Raw genomic sequence first — 25,418 nt, forward strand, 5'->3', positions numbered from 1 at the left:
CCCTTGTGCTGTGAGTATATCGAGCCCTGCCCAGTTTAGATAAGCAGGTTGAGCAAGGAGTGAGAGGGAGAGAGGGCTGGCAGGCAGGACAGGAGAGACAGCACAGAGTGAAAGAAGGAGAATGAATGAAATGTAAAAAAGCTCTCAAAGTGACGACCAATGTGCCAGAAAAGCTTCCCATTCCATTCTCCTCGCAGCTTCCTTTATGCTCTAATTTCTCATGTGGCTCATCCGCGGGTGAGTGGTGCGCACACTCCTCTGCAGCTGTATTTCCACCTATTGTTGTCAGACAGAATCGCCATTGTCCTAAACCGGTTATAGTCCGACAAACATAAATGAAGCCCAAAGTACTGTAGGAATTTCAGGGACCACCCATTAAACAAACAGAGACACACTGCTGAGCTCAACAGAGTTTCAAAGTAGTTTCAAACACCAACGATAACATGTTAAGAGTTTAACTTGGAGGTTTGTGTAGGAGCAGCTAGTGTTCAGTGTTGCAGTATTTACACTGTGGCCTGTCAGACCAGCTGGGTTACTTTTGAAAAGTCAATATGTAACTGTAGATGTGTGTGCAGCAGAAAGGAAATATTGAGACAGCAAACGGAAATGCATGAGTGCACATGCAGAACATTCCTGTCAGCTCCAGGTGTGTTGTTGCAATGCATGCTTTACATATTAATTTGTTGTGCTTCATCATAGTTATAATGCACGTTTTAATTCCAAAAGATATCCCTCTGATAATGAAGCTAGGGGGAAACATTGCAGAGGTCTCACTGTGTGTCAGAAAGTGTCCGCTAAAATCGTAGCTTCTCATTAGCATTTCAATTAGGCCAAGTCTATTGGTTTCAACAATACTGATACCTCGTTCGCACTATCTTTCTGTCGTTTGGTTCAAAACTAGAGTCCATATTGTAAAAGGAAGTTCTTAGCAAAAAAGTATGTTAAAGTAGACTAGATGGCTGCACCTTCAATTCATATCTAGCCTTACGTCATACAGCAGGCAGTTTCACCACGCCATATTTGGTCAGGTTTCTGATAAGCCAGTTTTTCCTTCCTTCCTCCAGAGTGAAGGGAGCGCTCTCTGCTTACAGATTAACTACCTGTGACAGGCCATATCCTCCAAATGGACTAAACTCTGAGTATTGTTTCACTTTTATTCTAGAGTTTCTAACAGACGATAGCCAAAGCTTTTGCAAAGGACACATGTCCAAAAACGTCTAATACTTTCAGAAAGTCAACAACCACACAATAATAATTTAAAACCATTGAAATATTCTGTAGAATTTAACATATTTTGAATAATTGACTATTATTTGTATTGTTCTGTGTTATAGTTTTTATATAGAAATACAAAACGTACACTTATCCAAATGAATGCTACACTACAGAGCTATAGCGTTTTTTTTTTTAATTGATCAACAAACACTATTTATAACCTTAAATTATTTTAAATGTAAATGTAGTTGATCTTAAAAAATATTTTGCTCTCTGTATTTACCGGTTGTATGGAATTAAAGAATTCTAATATACATTGTTGGTAATGTTAAAGAACAATGGTTGGGGTTAATATAAAGAATAAATCAAAACTTGAAAAATAGTTCTCACAAGGAATGTGTAATTCAATGCAAAAAAATAATACACTACTACTACTACTTTGTGCAAAAAATAATTGTACTATTGTAAAATAGTACAATTATTTTTGCACAAAGTAGTAGTGTTTTTTTTGCAAACCTATTAATGAAAAAGTTGCATTTTATAATTTCCTATGTAAAAAAAGGTAGTTAATATTTCTGTTTTCCAACTACTACTACCAGTACACCACCACTACAATTAATACTACATCATGCAGTGTTATGTTTATGCTACAAAGCACTCTTATAAGATTTAATAACAATATGAAACAGAGGCCTGTCTGTTACCAGTGCCAGTGTTTTTTGATGAAGTCATCTCAGTCCACGTTCAAGGTGAAAGGTCAGCCTCCGTACTGCAGGGCAGCGCGGGACAACACAACACGGTGAAGTAACAATATTCAAACATGTTCTGTGAAAACAGTGAAGAGTGGTTGATGCTGGTGGATACACAATGGTGAGGAGTACTGACACAGATTCAGACTGCACACCACTAGTCTACATTGTTGATGGCATGACAACCTCAGCCAGGAGATAAGCAAAATCAGCACATGTTGAGTCGATATCAGTCACATTCAAGGCCAGACGCCTTTTTTTGTTTATCTAACTTTGTCTATTTGCATTGATACATTTCTCCTAAATTCCCCAAGCAATACATACAACAAAATGAAGCAATACTTTTAAATGTGCGTAGGTTTATATTTCTGTTAGTTATACATTATTAATTTTTTTTGTAAATGAGAATGTTTGCTTTGCATATTGCCCATTACCATTTCAGGAACATTCTTACACAAAAGAATGATTGTCCTTAAAAACTGGACTTTAACTGAAAAATAAGAATAGCAAAATATAAATTGGACTTTAAGTACAAAATATCATGCTTATATTGTGTGTGATAACATTCTATACATTTATTAAAATATATATGTTTTGAAAAGATTTGTTTAACCCTCTGAGACCCACATAGGACATTTCCATTTTTGTGTTTTGCCTTTATACATTGTCATTTCTTTACAGTATAATCAAGTTTTACACATCCCAGAAATCAGCACAACCTCAGCTAATGATATGATTTTTTTTCTTTAAAAACAGAGCTTGCATTTTTTACTTATTTCATTAAAAATAATTGCTAACCATAACATTGAAAAAAACATTCAACACAGATAATTGCACACATTTATTATCATTGTATCAGAAGTGATTAGAATATTCTAACTTCTTCTGTTCATTAGTTATGCCCAGCGCCTTCTATCTATATGGCGCTGGTTATGCCCATTCTTTTGGGCAGTGTCCATGGGCATTTTTTTCACTGGAGAACTGCGCTAAAACAGCTGATCACAACGTTCACACTCTGTGGTCACGAAGTACTCCACTAGCCCCCCGTCGACTTTCCTGAAGTACTCCCCCGTTGATAGAAATCAACAAGTAATGAATTAAGACCCCACGGTGTGATGATTGATAGGTGTGTGGCTGTCTTTCATTTTGACACGCAGAAAAATGTTATAATAAACATAGATACTGTATGTTAAATGTATATATATCCGCCTTCTTTCATTTATCTTTCCATTCCCACAACAATATACATAAATAAATGGCATATTTTGGACATAGTTCGAATGGTGATTAATCATTATTAATGAATTTTTAAGCTGTGATTAATCTGATTAAAAATTGTAATCGTTTGACAGCCCTAATATATATATATTGCCACTGTTTTTTAATACTGACACCTAACTTGCACTAAGGTGTGTCTGCTGCTATATATATTGCCACTGTTACATTGTTTTGAAACTACTTACACTTTATTTTACATTTCACACTTTTATTTAACTTCAATTTACATGCATACGACACCTGGAACAGCGTGATGCCGTTATTGTTATGTCTTGACTGTGCAATAAAACAAACAAACTGGCGAAGCTTTATTTATTGTGTCCCACCCCAAATTTGCAGAATAGAAGAATGTGAGAGCAGACAGGTGTCGGTGGTTGAATTGATCAGAAACACAAGTCTTACACACATAAACACAAGTAATTTATCATGTCATTTGTTTTAGATTAAATAAAGGAAAAACACCAAACAAGGGTTAATGTCCTTTTCCGAAATCAGCCTGAGGGGGTAATATATAATAAATACATAAAGATAAAGTCCATTGTTATAATGTGGTATTTTATTTGTAAATTACCCTTATGAACTCCATCATGTCTGAGGTCGGAAAGTAAACAAACGCCTGATACAGCGGGTGGACTTTATACCCCCTCCCCCCCCCGTGTAGTTCTTCTTCTCTCGTTTTTTTGTACTCGCCGTGAAGTGGTTTTGCGGCCTGCCAGTAAACCCAGAGAAGAAGAAGACGAAGTGACGTCAGCGTAATCTTGCCTCAGGGAAAGTACTGCGGTGTGAATGCGATTGGCACTAGCCCCCTGGCGGATTCAGTGGTACTTTAGTGCCGGCACTAAAGTACGGCAAATCCTGCGGTGTGAAAGCGGCATATGCTTACGTTTTTATAGGTGCTTTGTGGAGCGTGGTTCTACAAGCAAGTCAGTGCATTCATGGGGTGGTATCAGAGAGTTACAAGGGTATGTAAATGCAATGAAAACATTTGGCCACAGCAAATCATTTATATTAAACATGTAATTTTTACTTTTGAATACTTCAGTACAAAGGATGTATTGAATAATTTAAGTGATATGTGTACACATATAAATCATTCATAAAACAGGGCTACATTTGATTTAATTATAAAAGGTAGAATATGTGGTAAACTGAAGAGCTGTTTGGGAGCCGAAAGAGCCGGCCGGCTCTTCTTGGTGAGCCGAGCCAAATGATCCAGCTCACCAAGAAGAGCAGGAATTCCCATCACTAACATATTCCAACTTTTATTTTGTTTTCGCGCGTGTTTTGTTCACAAAACAACGGAACTGACTCTGAATCAGACTCCGATTGGCTGTGACTGCATCCACTCACAGTGTCCGATTCAGAAACGTGACTCTTACACTATTTACGTCACAAACAAAGATGGTGGATGAGTAGACCTATAAAACAGACAGAAAAGGATAAGCGATGCGCCAGAATCAAGGTGAGACTATCCGCATTTTTTACAACTTTATGCACATTCGTTTCACCGAAATAAGTAAACGCCTCTCAATGAAAAACTTAATAGAGTTGTTTATTGCCGTTTCTGTAGTTTAAGAGGAAAAACACGGCATGTCTCTCTGACTCAAACAGCTGAGAAGTTATGACTCTTTGAACACAACGTGATATTTGGGCCCGTGGGTCTCAAGAGGGTTAAGCTAAAAGCTGTTTTATGTGTCACTCATTACATGATAAGATCATTTGTCAAACTGAAACTTCCAAATGAGGTCAGAGCGTAACTTTGCAGTTAAGTTCAGGAAAAGCATGTTTGTGTTATATAACGCATTCTTTATGTTTGTATGCATTCTTTATCTTGTGTTTTATGAGGCCTGCTGTAAGGTAGGCCACAACTCTGCCAAATGTTCATTTGATTATGTTTGCTCTCAGAAGCCTGGAACCAAATCTTATGCAAATGAAATTATCAGTAGGTAGAAACCTTGGGTGCTCGCTGGCTCAAATATCAAGGTTAAACTTAATAAGTGTTGTCCAACATGTTTTATCCATAACATTTAAATATCTTTGTTTTATAGAATAAAGTCCATCTCCAGGCTTAAAATAGGGTTAAAGGTTGTAATGGAAATTATGAGTATCAAATAATGTAATGCTATTATGTTGTATACAAAAAATTTTTCTTCAAGCCTTTCATGTCAAAAGATAGTAGATCAATGTAGTTGAGAGATAATCCTTCAGGTCGATGATCAGTCACAAGGTGCCATGTGACCACCAGTTGGTGACCATTGATCTGATCATGGGTCTATTGTCCTTTTTGAAAGGGTCATGGGTCAGGTATCTCATGACTAAGCATTGAAACTGAATAAAAGCAGACTCTTCAGTTTGAGTAGTTGCACTCAGCTGTAGAGACATTGTTTCTGAATGCTATGTGCCAATTTTGCTAAAGATTATTAAAGACTCAACTCTTTGACCAGTTCATTTCAAGAATTTCCACAACAAGGTTGGTAGAAGAAACGTACAAAAAAGTCCCTTATTTATCACAACAACATGTCTGCACTGAAGCCCCCTGTCTGTGGAATGTTTGGTCAAATAAGATGCTACATTAAGTGTAGTGTGTCAGCTGTAGTTACTGTTGTTGATGGACAACAGACCCCATAATGTCTGGCACTGGGCTCGGGCCCTGCTGGCTCTAACACAATGGAATCTTTTAAGCAGGCTTGCTCGGCCCTCCTGTTATCTGCCCTATCAAGTGTAGTTGCATTCCTATCTCCATTTCAACAGCCCTGAAACTCAATTTTGACCAGGAGGTGTGTTCACTGTAAGGTGAAATACAGAGGAATGTATTTTGGTCAGAAGAGCAAACATTCTTTAGAGTTGGTCTCAAAGAACAATCTGCTTTTTTAGATGAAACAGTTGAGTTTGTGCCATTAAAGTATAGTTCCAGTGTTGACTTACAAAAATGGAAGGTGTCCAGTCAAACAGGAAACAAATTGTGGCAATGAAATGGAAAGCAAAACAGATTTCATAAAAATCAAGTGGTTACAGGTGAGGTAAAGGGAGGAAGTTTCACCTGAATTTAACAAACAAAATAGTTTGTTTGGCTTCACTAATTTACATACTTTTCACTGAGATTACCATTTATCCAAAGCAACTTACAATAAGTGCTAGTTACTTAAAGAAATTCTTACAAGTACATTATCTTTCAATAAGCCAAATCATTGGAAGTGCTATTGCATTTGTTTCAAATAAACCAAACCTATGCTATGTAAAGAAGTGATGTTTTTTATTTATTTGTATTTAATTAAATATTTGGCCAGGTGGCATTTGAAACAGTGACACTGTCCATTGAGAATACATCACAGTGAAAGGAGCTACTGTTGATGCTGCTATGATGAGAAATTACAGTTGATAAAAAAGGAAGTTGTTGAAATAACATTTGTCAAAATGCAGATAAATCATCTCTCTAGCCTGAGGTCAGTTTGTACTGAGTTGGTAAACATGACCAGAGGGAACAGGCACTCTCCAACACTTGTGTTTTTTTAAACAGTTTATTAATGCCTAATTCCTTTATTTTTTACTTCTACTCACCCTTTTTAAGTGATGGAAACATTATTCAAAAGCATTATAAAAAAGCATTTCTCCATGATTTGCTTGAGCCGGTCTCCTGCTTGAAAATGTATAAAGTATTCATGGTCTATATTGTAAAAAAAATGTTTTGTCATCACTCAATGCAAATACTTGAGTCCCATGATCACACATTTCAGTCATTCTCATTGCACTCTGTAACAGCTGAAGCAATTCACTGTGTCCTTTTTTGCCCCGCCTTTGTTTGACTGGTTTCGGCTTAACCCGTTTGTCCGCCCTCTCTGTTTACTCTATATAACCAGCTCCCGTAGTCCCTGTGAACTCACTTTGCCACTGTGCTGACACCAGCCACTGACTGTCACTGCATTAGAAGGAACAGAACTACATCGTCTCCATGTCATCCGAACAGGAAGACTGCCACCTCTGTAAGGAGTACCTCAGGGACCCCGTGTCCATCCCATGTGGCCACATCTTCTGCGCCGTGTGCCTGAAGACCTACTGGGACCATGCCGACCATACAGGCTCGTACATGTGCCCGCAGTGCAGGGTCACCTACAACAAGAGGCCCACCCCGAGACGCATGGGAGGCTCTCGCCAATCCACCATCCAACGCAACAGCGAGCCCTTCCCACCTCCCCCTCCGTCCCCTGACTACAACTACGCGGGACCCCAGGATGTAGGTTGTGACATCTGCATTGGAAAGAAGCACAAAGCCATGAAGACCTGCCTGATGTGTCTGGCCTCGTACTGCGAGAAGCATCTGAAGCCCCACTACGAGTCAAACACTTTCAAAAGGCACAAGCTGGTGGATGAGATCGGCCACCTGGACAGGCAGATCTGTCCGCAGCATCAGAAGGGACTGGAGCTGTTCTGTCGCACTGACCAGATGTGCATCTGTGTGCTGTGTACAGTGAAGGAGCACAAAGGTCACGACATGGTGTCTGCGGAGCAGGAGAGGGCGGAGGAGCAGGTACTGTTTACTTTATTCAAAGCTACAACACTGGGAAATATAAGAATGCTAAATGTGCTTTAATCAACATAACAATTATTGTTTCATATATACATTGGTAGTATGTTAAATGTAATTCTTTACTTGAGTTAAAATTCAAAGTACTTTACTCAAGTATTTTAATTTTATGCAACGGTATACTTATTGTTGCCTTTTAACTCACTAGATTTGTCTGACAGCAACGTTTTAAATTCAAAGCAGTAAAATACAACACTTCCATTATTGCAGCAGTAATATTAATCAAAGCACTTCAAATATTATAGTAAAATAATGACATAACTTTTTACTGCACAATCATAACTTTTACTTTTAAAACGTTGGGTTAAATTTGCAAATAAAACTAAAATACTTTGCCTTAAGCAAGGTGTGAATGCAGGACTTTTACTTGTATTGGAGTATTTTCAGGGTGTCATAGTACTAAATATAGATGTGTATATTTCTATTAATAGTGACACCTATGTACCTATTATAGTTTGATGCACTAGTGTGGTAGTTATAGCAAAAGTGGAAGGTAAAGCATGACTCAGCAGCTTAAAAATCAATGAAACAAGCACTTTGTGAGACCCACCCATATGAAAATAATGGTCGCAAGTTGTTATAACAATATGAACGTTTTAAAAATAAATTCAAGGATTTTGTCATTTTGATTTGTGGAATTGCTGTCATCACCAAAAACAATGTCTGTTGTTTTTGTCATAGCAACGGTTGGGCGCCACCCAGGCAGAGATCCAGGAGAAGATTCATGACCGACTCAAGCAGATGGAGGAAATGAAACAAGCTGTGGACACACTCAAGGTTTGTGCCACCATCAACCATTATATAGAACCAGACTAACCACTTGACATTGAATGGAAAGTGAATTCACTACCGACACAACCACATTCCTTGGTGTAGTAGCGATGACGGCTTGTAAGTGCGCTTGCCAAACCAGTGTGACTACATGGTGATTTATGTGTCTGTTTTCTGTACAGAGCTCTGCCCACACAGCACTGCAGGAATGTGAGAAGATGTTTGCCGACATGATACGCTCCATTGAAAGGATGCAGCAAGAGATGATGAAGCTGATCTCATCCAACAAGAGAGCAGCGCTCAGCAACGCAGAGGGCCACGTGGAGCGTCTGAGCCATGAGATCTCTGATCTGAAGAGGAGGGACAACGAGATCACCCAGCTGTCCCGCACCGAGGACCACATCCACTTCATCCAGGTAACTGACAACAGGTCCACAGATAAATCAAATACATTGAGTACCATTAGGGACAGATTACTGAATCGGCCTACAGGGCTCAAGCAAAGACAAGATGACTACAAGGGGATGTATACAGACCAAAAAAAGTAGAACAATTACCAAAAAGAGATGCACAATGAACAAACAAGAGAAGCATAATGCTCCCAAAGATGTATGTTTGGATCTGTGAATGTCTCAATCTCTTTGAGTACTACCTTTGCGTTAAGGACGAATGATGGCACAATATCTCCACCCATCCATCCAGCAATTATTTTAACATCCAGTACAGGGGGGCTATCCCATAAGACCACCAGTCAATACAAAGGCTAAAAGACAGACAAACTTGACATCATCACAAATATTTAATCTCATACACTAACTACGGTATACTGCATGGTGCAAAATGAACAATAAAGTAGTAGAAAACATGTTTTAGGTACCAGTTTTCCTTACATTCCATTTGATCCCTTATTAGAGCTTCCACATGCTGATAGCCCAGACGGAGGCGGAGGAGCTGCCTACAGTGAGCGTCAACCCCTACTTCACCTTCGGCCCAGTCACTAAGGCCGTCTCTGAGATGAAACAGCACCTGAACGAATTCAGCAACGAGGAACTGGTTAAAGTGGCCAAAGCAGGTGAGTTAAAACACACATACAAAACTTACATTGATTAAAATATCTTCAATTCTCTGAAAATCTTATGAACATATTACCTCTGTTATCATGCTCTAATTATTATTTCTTTTTTTTCAGTTAACAAAATGACCTTCTGCCAACTGGAGGATTCCAAAAAGAAACAGGCAAAATCAATCAAAAGTAAGTTGGCCATTTAAGAAAATAATTTGCCTGTTGATTTTATGTGGACAACATGTTATTGTGGTTATACTAAGGGTATTTATTACTTTTAATCCCATAGGAGATCCTGTAATTAATTATTATGATATGCTTTTGTACAGTTTCTGACTTATAAAACCATTTCTCACTATTTTTAACAAAGTTTCTCATTATAATGACTTACGGGATCTTTTATTTTCAACATATTGGATTCTATAGCCAGCAGAGCTTTGGTGTTTAGAAATACATTGGCCCAAATTTAAAGCATTTTAAAAGAGACAGTTAGATTGACAATTCCGACTTTCCTCAATAGGGCTTTGTGCAGTCGTGTTTGATGTGTTCAGTGGAGGGTAACCTGAGGTCACTCAGTAGCCACATAGTTAAATGTTTACTTTGATTAGGATGTCAAACTGCCAGCGGGTTACCACAAACGTTCTCCTCTGAAATAGAATTTGGTTGAGTTTCACTTCAGATCTGCTTAATTGATAAAGACAGGACTGGATTATTATACCAATAATATCAAAACCACCACCACCATTGGGATAGAACATCTATTGTATTGTTGAATAATATGACGTAATGTAGATAAGTAAAGTAAACACACCCTTCAATTCAAAGCCTAGTAATCCATTATGATACAATATTTGTTTTCCCAGGTGAAGAAGCCACCGCCGTACAAGTGTACAAGTCCGTGCCAATGCAGGAACCTCAGCACAGGGACGACTTCATGAGATGTGAGACTTATTTTCGCTGACTTTTCTCTGCAGTGACACAGATCACTGCTCTCACTTCCATTTCAGTGCATGATGCAAATTAAATCCTGATGAGGTTCTCTGCCAGACCCTGTGGTTGACCACACATCTGTATGTCCCACAGTGTTGACAGAGACTGGGATTCACTCATTAACAACTATATCAGATTTGCAGTTAAAGTGCTCCCTCCTTCCTTAAACTGAGTTAATAAAACACTAATTAACTAATTTAACTAACCAGACAGATAAGAACAAAACAATTGGAGTAATTATTCTTATATTATAACCTAATATCATTAGAATTTGAAGTGGTACTGTTATTTTTAACTAAAACAAAACTGCATAGTCTTTGAGGATGCATTAAAAAGGAGTCTCACCTTTTAGTAAATGGACTTCTGTTTGTGGTCAAACTCACAAACAATGTTGATACTCTGGTATTCCAGATAATAGGCCGGGAGATAATAGGCCGGCCAGATCTAGGAGGGGCCCCCGCATGTCCCACCAACTGTGATCCGCAGAGGTGGAGATAAACAGCCAGCAGGTGACATCCAACACCTGTCATTATTATTATTATTATTATCTGATTTCTGTCTCCAGTCAAAGGGTCTCCCATTTTGCCTTTTAAATCATGTAGTAGCAAAAGTTAGTACAAAATGTAAAATAACTAGAAATCTAAATTTCTGGCAGCTTGCCGTGCAAGCAGGATCGATGCTGCTGTAAATAGGCTTCGTCATCTTAGGCTTCGTCGTTTTCATTCAACACAAGCAATTTGAATTTGTAAAGTAGATGTGTAACAAAATATCAATACTATTGTGTTAAACATTATGTTTTGTGTTACTGTATTGATTAATAACCAATAGTTGATAATAACAAATATGTCTGCCTGCACCGACACTTTTCTAAGTGGTATAAGTATATTGGCAGATAGCAATTGTTCCTCTATCCTTTGTTCATATTGCACAACAAGTGTGCTCTCATGCTGGATGTTACAGGGACTATAATAAATGCAAATACAAATCCCACTGTGGCAATAGCATAAAAACCATTATTTTTAAAGTACACTCATTTTACTCAGATTTGCATATGGCAGTGTTTTCTTTATAATATGATGGCTTTTCTCTAATAAGATAGAAGGAATTCTCAATATATCGCAAAGTAAACAATATATTGACACCATGCCCTGTATTAGGGCTGCACGATATATTTTTTTAACTATATTTAACCGGATCAAGGACTTTAGTCACGGACGTCTGTATCTTAACTGGTTGACTCATCATACCTTAAGTCAGGGATGGGCAACTTTGATGGTGGTGGGGGCCACATCATTGATGTACTGGCCACCAGGGGCCCCCAGATTCACTTGGAACACACACACACAAAAATTCCATGTGTTGTATGTAATTATTAACAAATATACTAAGTCTGACATCTTCATTGACATTTTACAATCAAAGGGAACATCCCCAAAAAATGGGAACATCCTCTAAACTGACTAAACAAATATCAGTTCACAGAAATTGTATTTCATTTCTACAAGTGGCATGTTTGTATTGAACAGGTTATTAAACAGTGGAATAAAACTATTTTAAACTATTAGAAAGCACGGAAAATGTGTGTGTATTGAGATGAACCATCAGAGGACACACACATGAAGTCATGAACACTAACCCAGACATTAGTTGTCTAACTTGAACCTAAGACACTTGTAGCCAGTCTCTGCTTTCCCCTTATTTCACAATGAGGGGAATGTCCACACAGACACCCGTCAGCCCGCACTCTGCTGTTCCTCAGCGCCGCTCCCCCTCCCTCCCGCTGAAATTATGAATGAAAAGCGTAGTAATCATAGATAACACGGCAGTTTGTTTTAATCTGATTTCAAATAAACAAAGTCTTGGTTTTAAGAATATTAAACTTTTTTCGCCAAATTCAGATGATAAAAACAACTTGTAAGCTTGTAAAGGCATAATTACAAGAGGCAACTTCACGTCACAGCAGGCAGAACAACAGCCGGTGTTTCTTGTGAGGGTTTCCCCGGGAAACAAACACAATACACCCAAATGCGTCACAGATTATTTCGCAGTATTTCAAATCATCTACGCAGCTCGCGACGTAACTAGGAATCAGTACTACAAGTAAAAAATAATAATATATTTTAAAAAAAATATTTTTTTATTAATTACGTTGTTTAGAAATTAATCTGAGGGCCGCAAAAAGAGGAGGTGGGGGCCGCATGCGGCCCGCGGGCCGCCATTTGCCCATCCCTGCCTTAAGTCATGATAATGCATGTTGCTTACCCTCAAATAAGGGGGTTCATGAAGAACAGAAGAACCTTTTTGTATTCAAAATAGTTCCAGATGGAAGATGTTGCTTTTCTTTTTGGAAGTAAATCTTCATTCTCGCCGGTATTGTCCTCCTGTTCATCGCTAATTTTTTACCAGTGTTTTGATGGTCTGCAAACTAGCGGGACGGGGCCTGCTGTGATCTGATCAAGAATGATTGTGATTGGTGGTTTGCTGTGCATGCAGAGCCTGCATGTCACTCACTCAAGTACCCCTGACATGAGAGCTGCTCAAGTTTTCTTTTTGTAGCAAGCAGCAAAATAATTGTAACAAGACGTGTTTGAATTAATTTACCTACTTAATATCGCACGTCCTAAAAAAAATTCGCACGTCCCTGCGATGTGAATATCGCGCATGCGCATATCACGGTTATCGCCATGACACGATATCGTTCAGCCCTACCCTGTATCATGAAATGTCTCTTATTGCCAGATTCTTGTCGATACACAGCCCTAAGTAAATGTTCATTTATCTTCCCAGATGCCTGCCAGCTGACTCTGGACTCCAACACGGCCTACAGACAGCTCCACTTGTCCCGAGCGAACAGGAAAGCTGTCCTCAAGAGAGACCCCCAAACCTACGGTGATCACCCCGCCAGGTTCGACTCCCTGCCCCAGGTCCTGTGTAAGGAGAATCTTTCTGGAGGACCGTACTACTGGGAGGTTGACTGGAGTGGAGAGGGGGCCGCCATCGGGGTCACCTACAAAGGCATCAAACGGACGGGCTACGGAGACAACTCCCGCATCGGCTACAACCGCAAGTCCTGGAGCCTGTTCTGCTCTGATGCCAGCTACTCCGCCCGCCACAGCAAAGACCAGATAGAGATCAACGCCCCCTACTCATCCCGTATAGGGGTGTTCCTCGACCACGAAGGCGGTACCCTCGCTTTCTACGGAGTGGGGGAAACCATGTCTCTCATCCACCGCTTCAAGGCCTCCTTTGCCGAGCCCGTCTTCCCAGGCTTCTGGGTTTGGTACGAGTCAGGCATTACCCTCATCCAGTAGGGATTCAAAACACTTCCTATGATTAATGTACAACAGTGATTCAGTATGTAGGTATAGATTATAAGAACAAAACCAGTACTACTTTGTGATGATGTTATTATTTTACAAGATTGGATTTTTTTTTTTTTACTATGTGTTGTGTATCAGGGTTCTTGATGCTTGTGACTTTTCTGCAAATCAACATGTTTGAGGATCAGATGTATAAAGTTAAATGCATTTAAATTATCGTTTGAAATATTGAATGATGTACTTGATTGAAACATGTCACAAGATCATTTATGAAGATGTTGTACTTATTTTGCTCAATAAACATTTTATATCAAGCATATACGGGGAAGTCTTTGTTGCATTTTTAATTCTATTGTCACTCAACAGGCTAACTACCTCTCAGACTGCTTCCTGAGTGCAAAAAAAGAAGCTTGAAATAAAAGAGAACTGTTTGTTATTATTTCTTAGTTTTGTCCAGATTAAATCTTCTAGGGTTTCATGGGCTATAAATATCACATCTACCATGCTCTAAGAGTCTAAAAAAAGGCTCATGTTTCTAAGATCACCAACGTTTAAAAGTCAGATGTTTGATATGATTAAAGGCAAAATTAAACTTTTAAGTAGTTTATATGCTTTATTTTTCAAAGTCAGTGTGTATTGGACTGGGAAGTGAAGCTGCTATCAATGCTCTCTTGAAATCCACTTCTTTGACAAACACAGTTATGTTACCTTCCAGAACACTGAGGTTGCTGTTCAACTGCTGACTCCTTTGGTTAGTTTTTTTTTATTGTGTGACTTCGGCTTTTAAAAAGGTAAGTTGGGATTCACCGTCGTCTCATAATAAAACTAACTAACCGAGTAAGGCAGGGGGAAAATGGCAACATCTGTAAGGTACAATTACTGTTTTTGTCAAATAAGTATGGTGGCTTTGACAAGAGAATAGAAAGCAGCTGCAGTACCCTGTCAGAAAGGGGTGTTTAAAGGCAAGATAAAGCACTCAAAATACTCTTAATATTACATACACCTAAACCAACATGTTTTGCCTTTTGTTTATGTGGCTAACATGCTGGTACTTATATCTGTTCCTCCAAACTGAGGGTGTGCTGACTGTCATTGACTATAGGAAATACACTGACTGGACAAGTACCTCCTAACCCCACTTCAAAAAATCCACTATCCCTTTAATGCTTTGTCTGTGTAGAGCAGTGTTGGTTTTGCAGAGGTCTGAGAGGCAGAAGAGATTTGCAAAGGAGTAGGTGAGGTGTGACTGAGAGTCTCCTGACTTTACAGATGGATGAGCATCATCTGGGAAGCAGTTTAAAATGTTTTGTGGCAGTCTTACTTTTACAATTGTTAACATTGGTCATTGAAAGCATAGATTCAGGCAGATAAAGTATAATTGATGTGACAAATAAGCTTTTTTTCCTTTAAGAAAATAGCTGTAAAAGTGTCTAGGTTCCAGTCAATCATTGTAATAGATAACTATATGCAAGTGGCCATGTTTCTTTTCACTAAATCTTAATGGCTTGTAATGGTAAATCAGCCTGTATTGAGACTGTATTGTCATTTTGTTTTCATTGGCACAATTTTAGCAGTGTCAAAATATAATAATGAAAAAACATGTTTATCGTTTGGACTTGCATTTTGTCAGTTCTATCTGATCATTTTAATCAACTTCTCCTTTGGTTTGAACACCAGGAAACATCACAACGGTTGACAATGGCAAACTAAATGTGTTGTCTCGGTTCCAGTTCTCTGTAGCATTCAGTATCCTGAGATTAGATTGTGGAATACTAAAACTGCAGCCTTAAGGGAAAGTTTTTGATGATACAGGGAGAGGATATGAAAAGCTCCTCCAGAAACCTTGAGGTTAAAGTCAGCGGGTGACTTTCTCCTTTGTTCAGTGGAATGGTATCTCTGATTCATATGTTTTCTGGAAAAAACCTAATCCCACAATTTCTATGAGCAAGCGGAGAAATTTGCAGTACAAGGATAAGGGATTGTGCGATTTAGGTAAATATTGATGTTGATAGAAAAATCTATTTATCCCAATCCCCATGTATTTGAAACAATTTCCAATTCCACAAACCACATTAAAAAGGTATTTCATTTTTAGAGCAGATACATATGCGCTGTCAAAATCAAAAATATTGCCATTGTATATTATTAATATTTGTATTTCTAGTTAAATGCTTAATTAACTGACATCAAACATTGATTGATTAACTAAATACATATTTAGAGCAATTATATGTGACAATTTGCTAAGTTGCAGCTGCTCTGCAAAGACATTTTTAAACGACTTAAATTAATTGTGAGGCTTGCTACCTCTAGTGGAGAAATGTAGCTTATACAGTGCTCACCAATGCGGTCTTCATGGGCACCTGTTCACCTCACTCTGGAAAAGCTTCTGTGTAAGAAGATGAATCACTGTTGGAGATAGAAAACATGATATAACAGCGACAGTATAGGCCTAGCAAACAGGTCTCGTTGAGTAAACAGTAGGCTTACTACTGGTTCAGTTTACCTATGGTTGAAAAGTTCAAACACAGAAACTATTATGGCATTGGTTACTTCAAACAACATATTAGAGGCTACCTCTCCCTGAACAAATGTACCTTCCTACGCTTAGTTCTTTTTTTAAACATCAAACATACAAACATCATGTAAAGTGATTGCACACTTGTCATTTTGCACCACCAAGAGTTAAAAGACATTTTGAATGTAAATTAGTCAACAACGTGATAACATGAATATTTGTTACGTTTTTAGACACAACTTGTTTTTAAATGGCAAACATGATGCAGAGAAGCTAAATAAATACAACAAAATAAGTTAAATACACAGTATCAAATAGATAAAATGCTTTACCTTTTTTCCGTACACCAGGTAGGGACACGAGGCACGAAAGTCATTGACACGAGGTATAATCGCTTAAATAACGCTAGGCTGAAATTCAAACTTAGATAAACAGGCAGTCATTCCTCCAGCCACTCCCTATTTAATACACCTGTAACTTTATAAACGTATTTCAATTTTCATTCAAATCATTAGGCCACCCTGTCTGTAGAGGGCAGTCAATCTCAAAACGTACATAGAAAAAGAAAGGCTTGTTTCTCGTCGGACAGACTTACCCTGCGCTCCATTGGAAAGAAGCGCCGCATTCTCACATTTTCGCAAGTGTGGCTGCACAGGTGAGTTACAATCATAACATAATTGTAATACATTATCATTAACTTTTAAAATCATAATACTGTAGAACTCTTACTATGATATAATCCCTTGCTATTCGCCTTCTAATCAAATCTTTGTAAGGTAACGTGAGTTGCTGAAGACAGAACATCGTTTAATGGAGCTAGCTAGTTTGCTAATATAACATTAGCTAGCGTTAAATGCTTTGCTTCGTTCTCGCTGAGGAGAAGATAGTAGGTAACATTTGTGGTTGCTGCATATTATCTAAACAATCTCATGTTGCTGATGACTGAGATGTGTGTTTTGGCAAAGCGACAACCATGACAAATTAAAAGCCAAGCGACATGGCTAACGCTCTCAAACACGTTTGTGTTGTGGCATGCGTTACAACTGTCGCTATGACAACCGACTGGACAAGACATACTCAGTAGGTACATTGTTATTTTTCAGCTCAGATATTAGTGCTGAGTCTTTATGTGAAACATGATGCTTCTTCAATGTATTCAGAGAATCCAGGACAGGAGTACTGGACATCTCACACACTGGGCTCATTGTTGAGAGCGTTGGACAATATACATTAGAGATCTGGATTAGATAATTGAAATATGTATGGACTTTAATTGTTAATTAATTGACCAGAAATCTAAAACTCTTATTAGATTCTACAGTGCTCAATACCATTGTTTCATTTGGCATGGCAGCTCGCACACCTCTTGAAGTTTTTTGAGCTTCTTTCAGCCCAGCATCCATGGTATTTCTCTCTGCTCATGAGGAAGATCGTATATTCCTATCTTCCTCTTTAGCGCACCAATATACACACTACACAGTCAGTGATTTTGACTATTTCTTTGTGACTGTGTTGTTATTAGAGTGTACCTCCTAAACTTAATACAACGGTATTTTCCTACTAATAAAAAGAATAGTTGAGCGGGAAGAATTATTTATTCTGAAACTAGTTATTGTGTTTTTATATTAAAGATATTTTTCTGTCTGCTTATAATCAAATTCAGATGGCGACTACAAAGGTCCCAGAGGTCCGTGACATCACACGGATCGAGAGAATCGGTAAGCATCCAGATTCACACTGAAACCCTGACTGTTTAGCTTTAATAGAGACACGTTAATGATTTGCTTATGCATATTATGATCAGGTCAGCGTTGATTGAAGTCTTACCCAGCAGCAAATCCCTCTTCCAAATGTGCTTAATATTCATGTGTACATTTCTATCTTATTTTCTGTTCAGGAGCACACTCTCACATCCGTGGTCTTGGTTTGGATGATGCTTTGGAGCCAAGACAGGTAGCGTTCAGTCTTCTTCTTCAGTTGGTATTACAAACCTAAACAGATGTGTACTGTTGTATTTAGAGAATAACTAGGTAGGCTAAAAGTACTTGGATCCCAAAAATGTGACAGATACAGCTATATTGTAAAAAAGAACGGAAATATATTCAGATGTGCATTAATATTTGTGTGACTTCAACCTTCATATGTTCATGTTCACCTGCAGGTGTCTCAGGGGCTGGTGGGCCAGCTGGCCTCCCGTCGGGCAGCGGGGGTCGTCCTGGAGATGATCAAAGATGGCCACATAGCTGGCAGAGCAGTTCTGATCGCTGGCCAACCTGGCACAGGAAAGACTGCCATTGCTATGGGTAAGTGTTACGTTGGAGGCTTTCCAAAACACAACTTCATTTGATCCTCCCCCTGTGGAAGTCATATTGTTGTTGTAAATGGCTGAAGTTATTGTTAAAGCAAGATCTTGTTCTTGTTTTCCTGGCCTCGATTTATTTTACATTTTGTATTCAGGCATTGCCCAGTCCCTTGGCCCTGATACACCCTTCACAGCGATGGCCGGCAGTGAGATCTTCTCCCTGGAGATGAGCAAGACCGAGTCACTCAGCCAAGCTTTCAGAAAAGCCATCGGAGTGAGGATCAAGTGAGTGATAAAAATATATATTTGTAGTATGTAATTTTCATTGTTTGAAATGAATCAGTATTCATTGTGTGATTCTTCTACAGAGAGGAGACAGAGATCATTGAAGGAGAGGTGGTGGAGATCCAGATTGATCGACCGGCCACAGGAACGGTAGGCTGCTGACGTGACAACTTCAAGTGCACTTCCGTCTCGCAATGTTCTTTTGATGCCAGATCACACCACTAATACGACAACGAAAATATATTGGATCACTCAAAGCAGTTGTTGATGTATTTTCCTGTTGCGTCCTGGCCTGGGATGCATCTAACACATATATTTTGTGGTGTAAACACTTATGCATCCTGATCCATCCCAGTAAAGAAGCATTTTGTTCCTCATTTACTCTTTCCGTTTTTTGCTATATACTGCATCACTGCTTTTCAGAGAGAACTTATAATCACTAATGGCATTCCCCCAAAATGCAACTCAACAATATAGCATCCACTGACTTATGCACAATGTTTTAAAAAAAAGCCATGAGAGAAATTACAAGTGCATCAAACATATTAGTTGATTTTAATTTCAAATCTTCATTGCCTAATAGGCAGGCTATCATTTTTAAAAAGTTGTACAGGGAAACGGTACACCATCTTCTGTCCTTAAACAATCTTATACACATTAAACTTTCTCTTCCAGGGTGCCAAGGTGGGCAAGCTGACTCTAAAGACTACTGAGATGGAGACAATATACGACTTGGGAAACAAGATGATTGACAGTCTCAGTAAAGAGAAGGTTCAAGCAGGGTGAGTTTATATCTCTTCACACTTCAGGATCACTCAGGGCCAGAGTTGGGTGTAACGCGTTACTTTGTAACGCGTTACTGTAATAATATTACTTTGTCGGTAACGGAGTAGTGTAACGCGCTACTTTTATAATCCAGTAATCACACTACAGTTACTAACATTGCCCCGACACGCGTTACTTCGTTACTTTCTAAAATCAGTCATAATCAAACCTCAACAAACACCTGCAAAGAACACATGCTAGGTGAAGCTAACGCACATAGCTGTTGTTTATTTATATCACACACACGTAGTTCTTCTTCTCTGTTTTCCGGTTGTTGCTTGTTTTGAATGACGAATACACACTACCGCTGCCTGCTGGTAAGGAGAGTTATTGCCACTCACGCATGCGCAGTTCGTACGTGCTCGGCTGAAGTCTGGCTCCAGTGCAACACATGGCCAACACGCAGGAGAACACGCTGACGCAACAGCGTGAGCAGAGATAGACTGCGCAAAATATACAGATAGCAGGAGACAGAGGACAGCCACGGTCAGATAGCAGGAGACAGAGGACAGCCACGGTCAGATAGCAGGAGACAGAGGACAGCCACGGTCAGATAGCAGGAGACAGAGGACTGCCATGGTCAGATAGGAAAACATTCAGGAGCTATCTGGATCAGTCTTATGCGACAATGGAAACTGAACTAAAGAGAACATTTGAAACTTTAGCAGTCTGCGTGATCTGCCTGTAGGGAGGGGCGGGCCGGCCCTGCGAGTAAAGTAACGAGTAAAGTAACAAATTACTTTATGTAGATAGTAACGAAGTAGTGTAATATATTACTTTTTTTTAAAGTAATATGTAATATATTACTTTTTTTTAGTAACGACCCCATCTCTGCTCAGGGCCCAGAATAATATGTGTAATCTAAACTGTCTTTTCTCCGTTTTATTTTTTTCTCAGAGATGTTATTACAATTGACAAAGCCACTGGAAAAATCAGCAAGTTGGGCCGCTCCTTCACCAGAGCCAGAGACTACGATGCCATGGGAGCTCAGGTATCCTCTATCTGTCGCATCAATGCAATTCCACCTTCAATGCTTTTTGGACATTAGCCATGTGATTTCTCAAAATGCATTAGCCTGGGTTTGTAATGTCACCACATTCCTAGTGATTGATTTAATTTGACAGCTTTTCAAAATACATATTCATTGTATTTGTGTTCTGTAGACCCAGTTTGTACAGTGTCCAGAGGGGGAGCTGCAGAAGAGGAAAGAGGTGGTCCACACAGTGTCCCTGCATGAGATCGACGTCATCAACAGCCGCACACAGGGCTTCCTGGCGCTCTTCTCCGGAGACACCGGAGAGATCAAGGCTGAAGTCCGCGAGCAGATTAATGCCAAAGTGTGTGAGTGGAGGGAAGAGGGTAAGGCCGAGATCATCCCTGGGGTAAGTGCAACTCTCTGTGTGTTTTATATCTGCTTTATCTGTGATTGTCCTTGACTAATTGTTCATGTGTCTGGTTCCAGGTGTTATTTATCGATGAGGTGCATATGCTGGACATGGAGTGCTTCTCCTTCCTGAACCGTGCCCTGGAGAGTGACCTGTCCCCGGTTCTCATTATGGCAACCAACAGAGGCATTACTCGGTAATCATTTCTGTCTACATTTTTCTTCCATTTTCTGATTAAGTTGTATTTTTCACGAGTTTTATAATAAAGCTTTATTTCAATGGCACTTTTTATCAGCACGAAATTCCCCTCAGATCAGATGTTAAGACCTTTTCAGATACATGCAGCATAGCAACAAAATATAAGATTAAGAGACAAAAGGAGGTAAAAGGTATGACCCAAGACTAAGTTAATCGATGCACCAATGTAAAACCCTATAAAATTAAGTAAACATATATGCACAAGAAAAATAATAGTCATAAACACTTCATAATTCGAATAAAGCTTAAAAATATTAAAAGACCAACTTAAAAAGAAAAAATGTTGCAATTAAAACTGTTCAAGTTTATAAATGTGGGATATCATTTTTAGGGGGATTTTTTTATTTCTAACAAATCTTGTATCAGGCTATCATGTTTCTAAACCGTTAGTAGCTTAGAATGAAATTGAATACAGTAGGATTCTGTAAATGATGTTTTTTATAAATATGCACTCTGTTATTGCTCTTAGCATCCGTGGCACCAACTACCAGAGCCCTCATGGCATCCCCATCGACCTGCTGGACCGCCTGCTCATCATTGCCACCTCCCCTTATACCGAAAAAGAGACGAGGCAGATCCTCAAGATCCGGTGAGAATCTGAGTTTCTCAGCTGTCGGCAAACTATCTTCACTTCTTCTCAGCGTTGTAAATCTGACGCAAACTTGCATGGTTTAATTTCAGGTGTGAGGAGGAGGATGTGGAGCTGAGTGACGAGGCTCACACCGTCCTGACTCGCATCGGCATGGAGACGTCTCTGCGCTACGCCATCCAGCTGATCAGCACTGCTGGACTGGTGTGTCGCAAACGCAAGGTAAGCTCAGTCTGAAGAAGCAGGGCATATTTCTGCAGCTGTGACACAGTGGGAAAAAACTGCTTCCTCGTGGATAGATTATATAACCGCAGTTTAGTCATGAGTTTCTGTAGTCTTAGTGTTGATGTCCTCTTTGTTTTTGCTTCTTCAGGGGACAGAAGTCCAGGTGGAGGACATCAAACGGGTTTACTCTCTGTTCCTGGATGAGGCCAGATCCTCTCAGTACATGAAGGAGTATCAGGATTCCTTCCTCTTCAATGAAACACGTGAGTTTGATGTTCATCCTCTCTTTCTAAATCAGGGGTTTCAGGCTTTTTGTTACAGGAACCTCTTAAAGAATACATACATTTACAATTGAATTACTTTTCATAGTAATAAACAGAAAGATATTTCCATTTGAATCATGTGAATGGCCTATTTTAAATAGAGAACCATTATTATTTAAATTGCATTTGGACTCATCTTGACGTCACCGATTCATGACATGATTTTTCACAATCATGTCAGACCATCTAATGAACAATGCTTGTTTTATTGATACATATAGTCTAAACATCTAAACATGAGATACTACATTTACAATTATACAGGATTACTCAAACTGCTCTCTATAGTACTGATGGCCAGTTGATTCAGAGCAAAGCAGAGAATAGTGATATAAGGAGAATTAACTTATGAAAGAGTTGAACTCTGATCAGCATTTCACCAGTAGGCTAAGCTCTCCCATCATTTAATTTAAAATGAACAAATATTAAAGAAGGGGAAACATGTTTCTGCACAATATTCCAATTTCTAATGTTCATATTGAATAATCAAAATGTATCTGTCTACATTTCAGAAGCCCCTACCATGGATACCTCATAATGAAGATGAGTGCTTTGTTTTCTTACTCTGAAGTTTTTACGTTGTCGATCGTCTCTGCGCTTGTAGTCAATTAAAAACTGGATTTTGCCTACATTTGAATTCAGCATTGAACTACATTAGGAAAGAATTCAAATGTATAAATGAAATGAATTCCCCTATCTGTTCACCTCTGTTCACCTTTAGTTCTACATTGTTTGAATAAAAAAATGTTCACTGAAATTTCTAGTTCATTCTGAATTTGCCACAAATCTGTTCATCGAGGCCTTACGGCAGGAATATGCATTCCTTCAGTGTTTTCTTTTTTTGTTGACTTGTCTTTACATGGTTTATTTTTATGAAAAATATTAAACGGGCTTTTCTATGCAAACTTGGATGATTTGTTTTCCTTTTTATCATTCAGCCTGGAACGTTACAAAATATAATTTGTGAGAAAACATGAATTTGATATCATACCACAAATTTCATTTTGAATTTTTTTATGCGACCAGCACAACCTTCCTGGATAATGCAAATGCTTTTATACAAAATAAATCCCAAAATAAGAAATGTCTTTCTATTTCTGATGAATTATTTGTAGTGTCTCAACCATGGTACACACAACACACAAGCAGTATTATGGTGTATTCACACTGAACCTTACACTGAAAATACGTCCTCAGGCCCCGGCCACACAAGGACGATAACGGTAAAAACGCATACGCAAACGCAATCGCAAAAAAGGGTTCCGTCCACACGCAATAGACACCGGAAAGTTTCTGTCCACACGAGACAGCTCCGTTTAGCTCTTTAGCTCCAACCACTGGAGAAGCTGCAGTACATATGCAGGAGCCTGTACGTGGCGCTGTAACATCCTCCACAAAAGCAGCGAAGAAGCATGGTTTTCATGGTTGCCCTTCTGTTTATTCTCCGCGGTGGGGGCCGAGGGAACCGGGCAGTTTTTCGCCAGTCAACGTGTATTAAAGTTTAAATCTTCCGGACAAAATTATAAAAGTGCCGGTCAAAGGTCTTCTTTGTTATTTATTGAGCTTTAAAACAAATGAATAACGACTCGATATAATATAATAATAAAATACACGGAGCCTCTATTTTTCCTCCCTCTCTTCTGACAGCGTCAGTGTCTGTTTCATGCAGCAGCTGATCGAGTAATGAGTGATCCGGCCGTTAGTAGTTAGGTAGTTTGAGAGATAATTAAAATAGCTAAGGGTGATGATCTGACCACTTGAAGTGTGTGTTTTGCTCCGTTCACCGCTGCATCACAGCGGGAGGAGCTGCAGGTGAGCGGAGCTGCGTGTCTCCGTCCTGTCTTTTGTCTTTGAAGCTGTAGTGTGGACGGGCCGTAAATAGCGGGGCTATTGCCTCATCATTATCAGAAAATGATCGTATAGGGTGTACACACGGAGCCGTTTGACCCCCCAGAGCGTTGCGTATGCCGTTCTATCCACCTTGGGACCCGTTATCGTGACCGTAGTCGTTTAGTGCCGTATTCTGTCGTCCTAGTGTGGCCGAATGGTCTATATGACACAAAACGGTAACGAAAACGACCGTTATCGTCCTCGTGTGGCCGGGGCCTGATGCTGGTGAGCTCAGTGAATGTTCCGAGTGTGCTCTTTTACACCTACCTGTAACCAAACGCAACACTGATATCAATGTCAGGAAGTACAACTCAGGTTAAACCACTAGAGGTAATAAAAAACAGTTTTTCAGGCCTTGCTAAGTGACTCTTTAAAATTGCATTTTTGGAGATGGGTGGTGTTGTTGGTTGCCATCTCTTACAAAAACTCTTTAAATATACATAATGGCATGAAACTTTTGTTTTGATACTTGGAACAATTATTTTTAATTCCTGGTTACATTTTGAATTATTTAAATATATCAAGCCAATACAATTTAAGACACATTTCAGACCAATTTAAACAGAGAAAAGGCTAACACCACAGATTGAAAATGACAAAACAGCCTAAGAGTGTGCTATAGTTTGAAATTGTTGCCACAAGGTGGAGCCCAAAGGTCTCTTTCTTCACACTGTCGTGTCTTGAGATAAAGGAAGCCCTGAACAAGTTCTTTAATGAACAAGTCAAACAGCATTTCTGACAGTCTAAAAATATCTTCCCCTTGCAGCAGGTAGTTTATTAAAGACGCCCGGCTGTATGATGGGTGTGAGCGCTTTCTGTAGGTGACTGCAGCTAGTCCACACCTCAATCT

At 39.2% G+C, this 25,418-nt stretch overlaps 2 protein-coding genes across 4 annotated transcripts; both read left to right on the plus strand.

Annotated features, from left to right (window-relative positions):
- The first annotated feature begins 70 nt into the window (after positions 1-70).
- ftr83 (finTRIM family, member 83) lies at positions 71-14,277 on the plus strand. 3 transcript variants are annotated; one of them, XM_071205541.1, is made up of 8 exons: positions 71-237; positions 7,207-7,767; positions 8,506-8,601; positions 8,778-9,011; positions 9,508-9,667; positions 9,785-9,847; positions 10,522-10,599; positions 13,436-14,277. In XM_071205541.1, the coding sequence occupies exons 1-8, from the start codon at positions 160-162 to the stop codon at positions 13,957-13,959; spliced, it is 1,794 nt and encodes a 597-aa protein (XP_071061642.1). In that variant the 5' UTR covers positions 71-159; the 3' UTR covers positions 13,960-14,277. The 3 variants fall into 3 exon arrangements, with proteins under 3 accessions (XP_071061642.1, XP_071061643.1, XP_033955251.1); XM_071205542.1 differs by lacking the exon at positions 71-237 and adding an exon at positions 4,610-4,704; XM_034099360.2 differs by lacking the exon at positions 71-237 and adding an exon at positions 4,634-4,704 and having other exon boundaries at positions 7,100-7,767.
- Positions 14,278-17,056: 2,779 nt separating this feature from the next.
- ruvbl2 (RuvB-like AAA ATPase 2) lies at positions 17,057-23,583 on the plus strand. The gene is made up of 14 exons (XM_034099852.2): positions 17,057-17,141; positions 18,150-18,204; positions 18,384-18,439; positions 18,648-18,789; positions 18,944-19,073; positions 19,157-19,223; positions 19,749-19,855; positions 20,796-20,889; positions 21,062-21,280; positions 21,361-21,479; positions 22,011-22,130; positions 22,223-22,352; positions 22,504-22,618; positions 23,191-23,583. The coding sequence occupies exons 2-14, from the start codon at positions 18,150-18,152 to the stop codon at positions 23,214-23,216; spliced, it is 1,380 nt and encodes a 459-aa protein (XP_033955743.1). The 5' UTR covers positions 17,057-17,141; the 3' UTR covers positions 23,217-23,583.
- Positions 23,584-25,418: the final 1,835 nt, after the last annotated feature.

Source organism: Pseudochaenichthys georgianus, chromosome 14 (genome assembly GCF_902827115.2).
Source record: "Pseudochaenichthys georgianus chromosome 14, fPseGeo1.2, whole genome shotgun sequence".
NCBI lineage: Eukaryota > Metazoa > Chordata > Actinopteri > Perciformes > Channichthyidae > Pseudochaenichthys > Pseudochaenichthys georgianus.

What these genes read in the sequence shown, in the direction of transcription:
- ftr83 (XM_071205541.1), top strand. Translation starts at nt 160, where the DNA reads ATGTGCCAGAAAAGCTTCCCATTCCATTCTCCTCGCAGCTTCCTTTAT. An exon ending in ACAGGCAAAATCAATCAAAA is followed by an intron (nt 9,848 to 10,521) that starts GTAAGTTGGCCA and finishes TTGTTTTCCCAG; the next exon opens with GTGAAGAAGCCACCGCCGTA. An exon ending in CAGGGACGACTTCATGAGAT is followed by an intron (nt 10,600 to 13,435) that starts GTGAGACTTATT and finishes TTATCTTCCCAG; the next exon opens with ATGCCTGCCAGCTGACTCTG.
- ruvbl2 (XM_034099852.2), top strand. Translation starts at nt 18,150, where the DNA reads ATGGCGACTACAAAGGTCCCAGAGGTCCGTGACATCACACGGATCGAG. An exon ending in ATGCTTTGGAGCCAAGACAG is followed by an intron (nt 18,440 to 18,647) that starts GTAGCGTTCAGT and finishes GTTCACCTGCAG; the next exon opens with GTGTCTCAGGGGCTGGTGGG. An exon ending in CTTCCTCTTCAATGAAACAC is followed by an intron (nt 22,619 to 23,190) that starts GTGAGTTTGATG and finishes TCTACATTTCAG; the next exon opens with AAGCCCCTACCATGGATACC.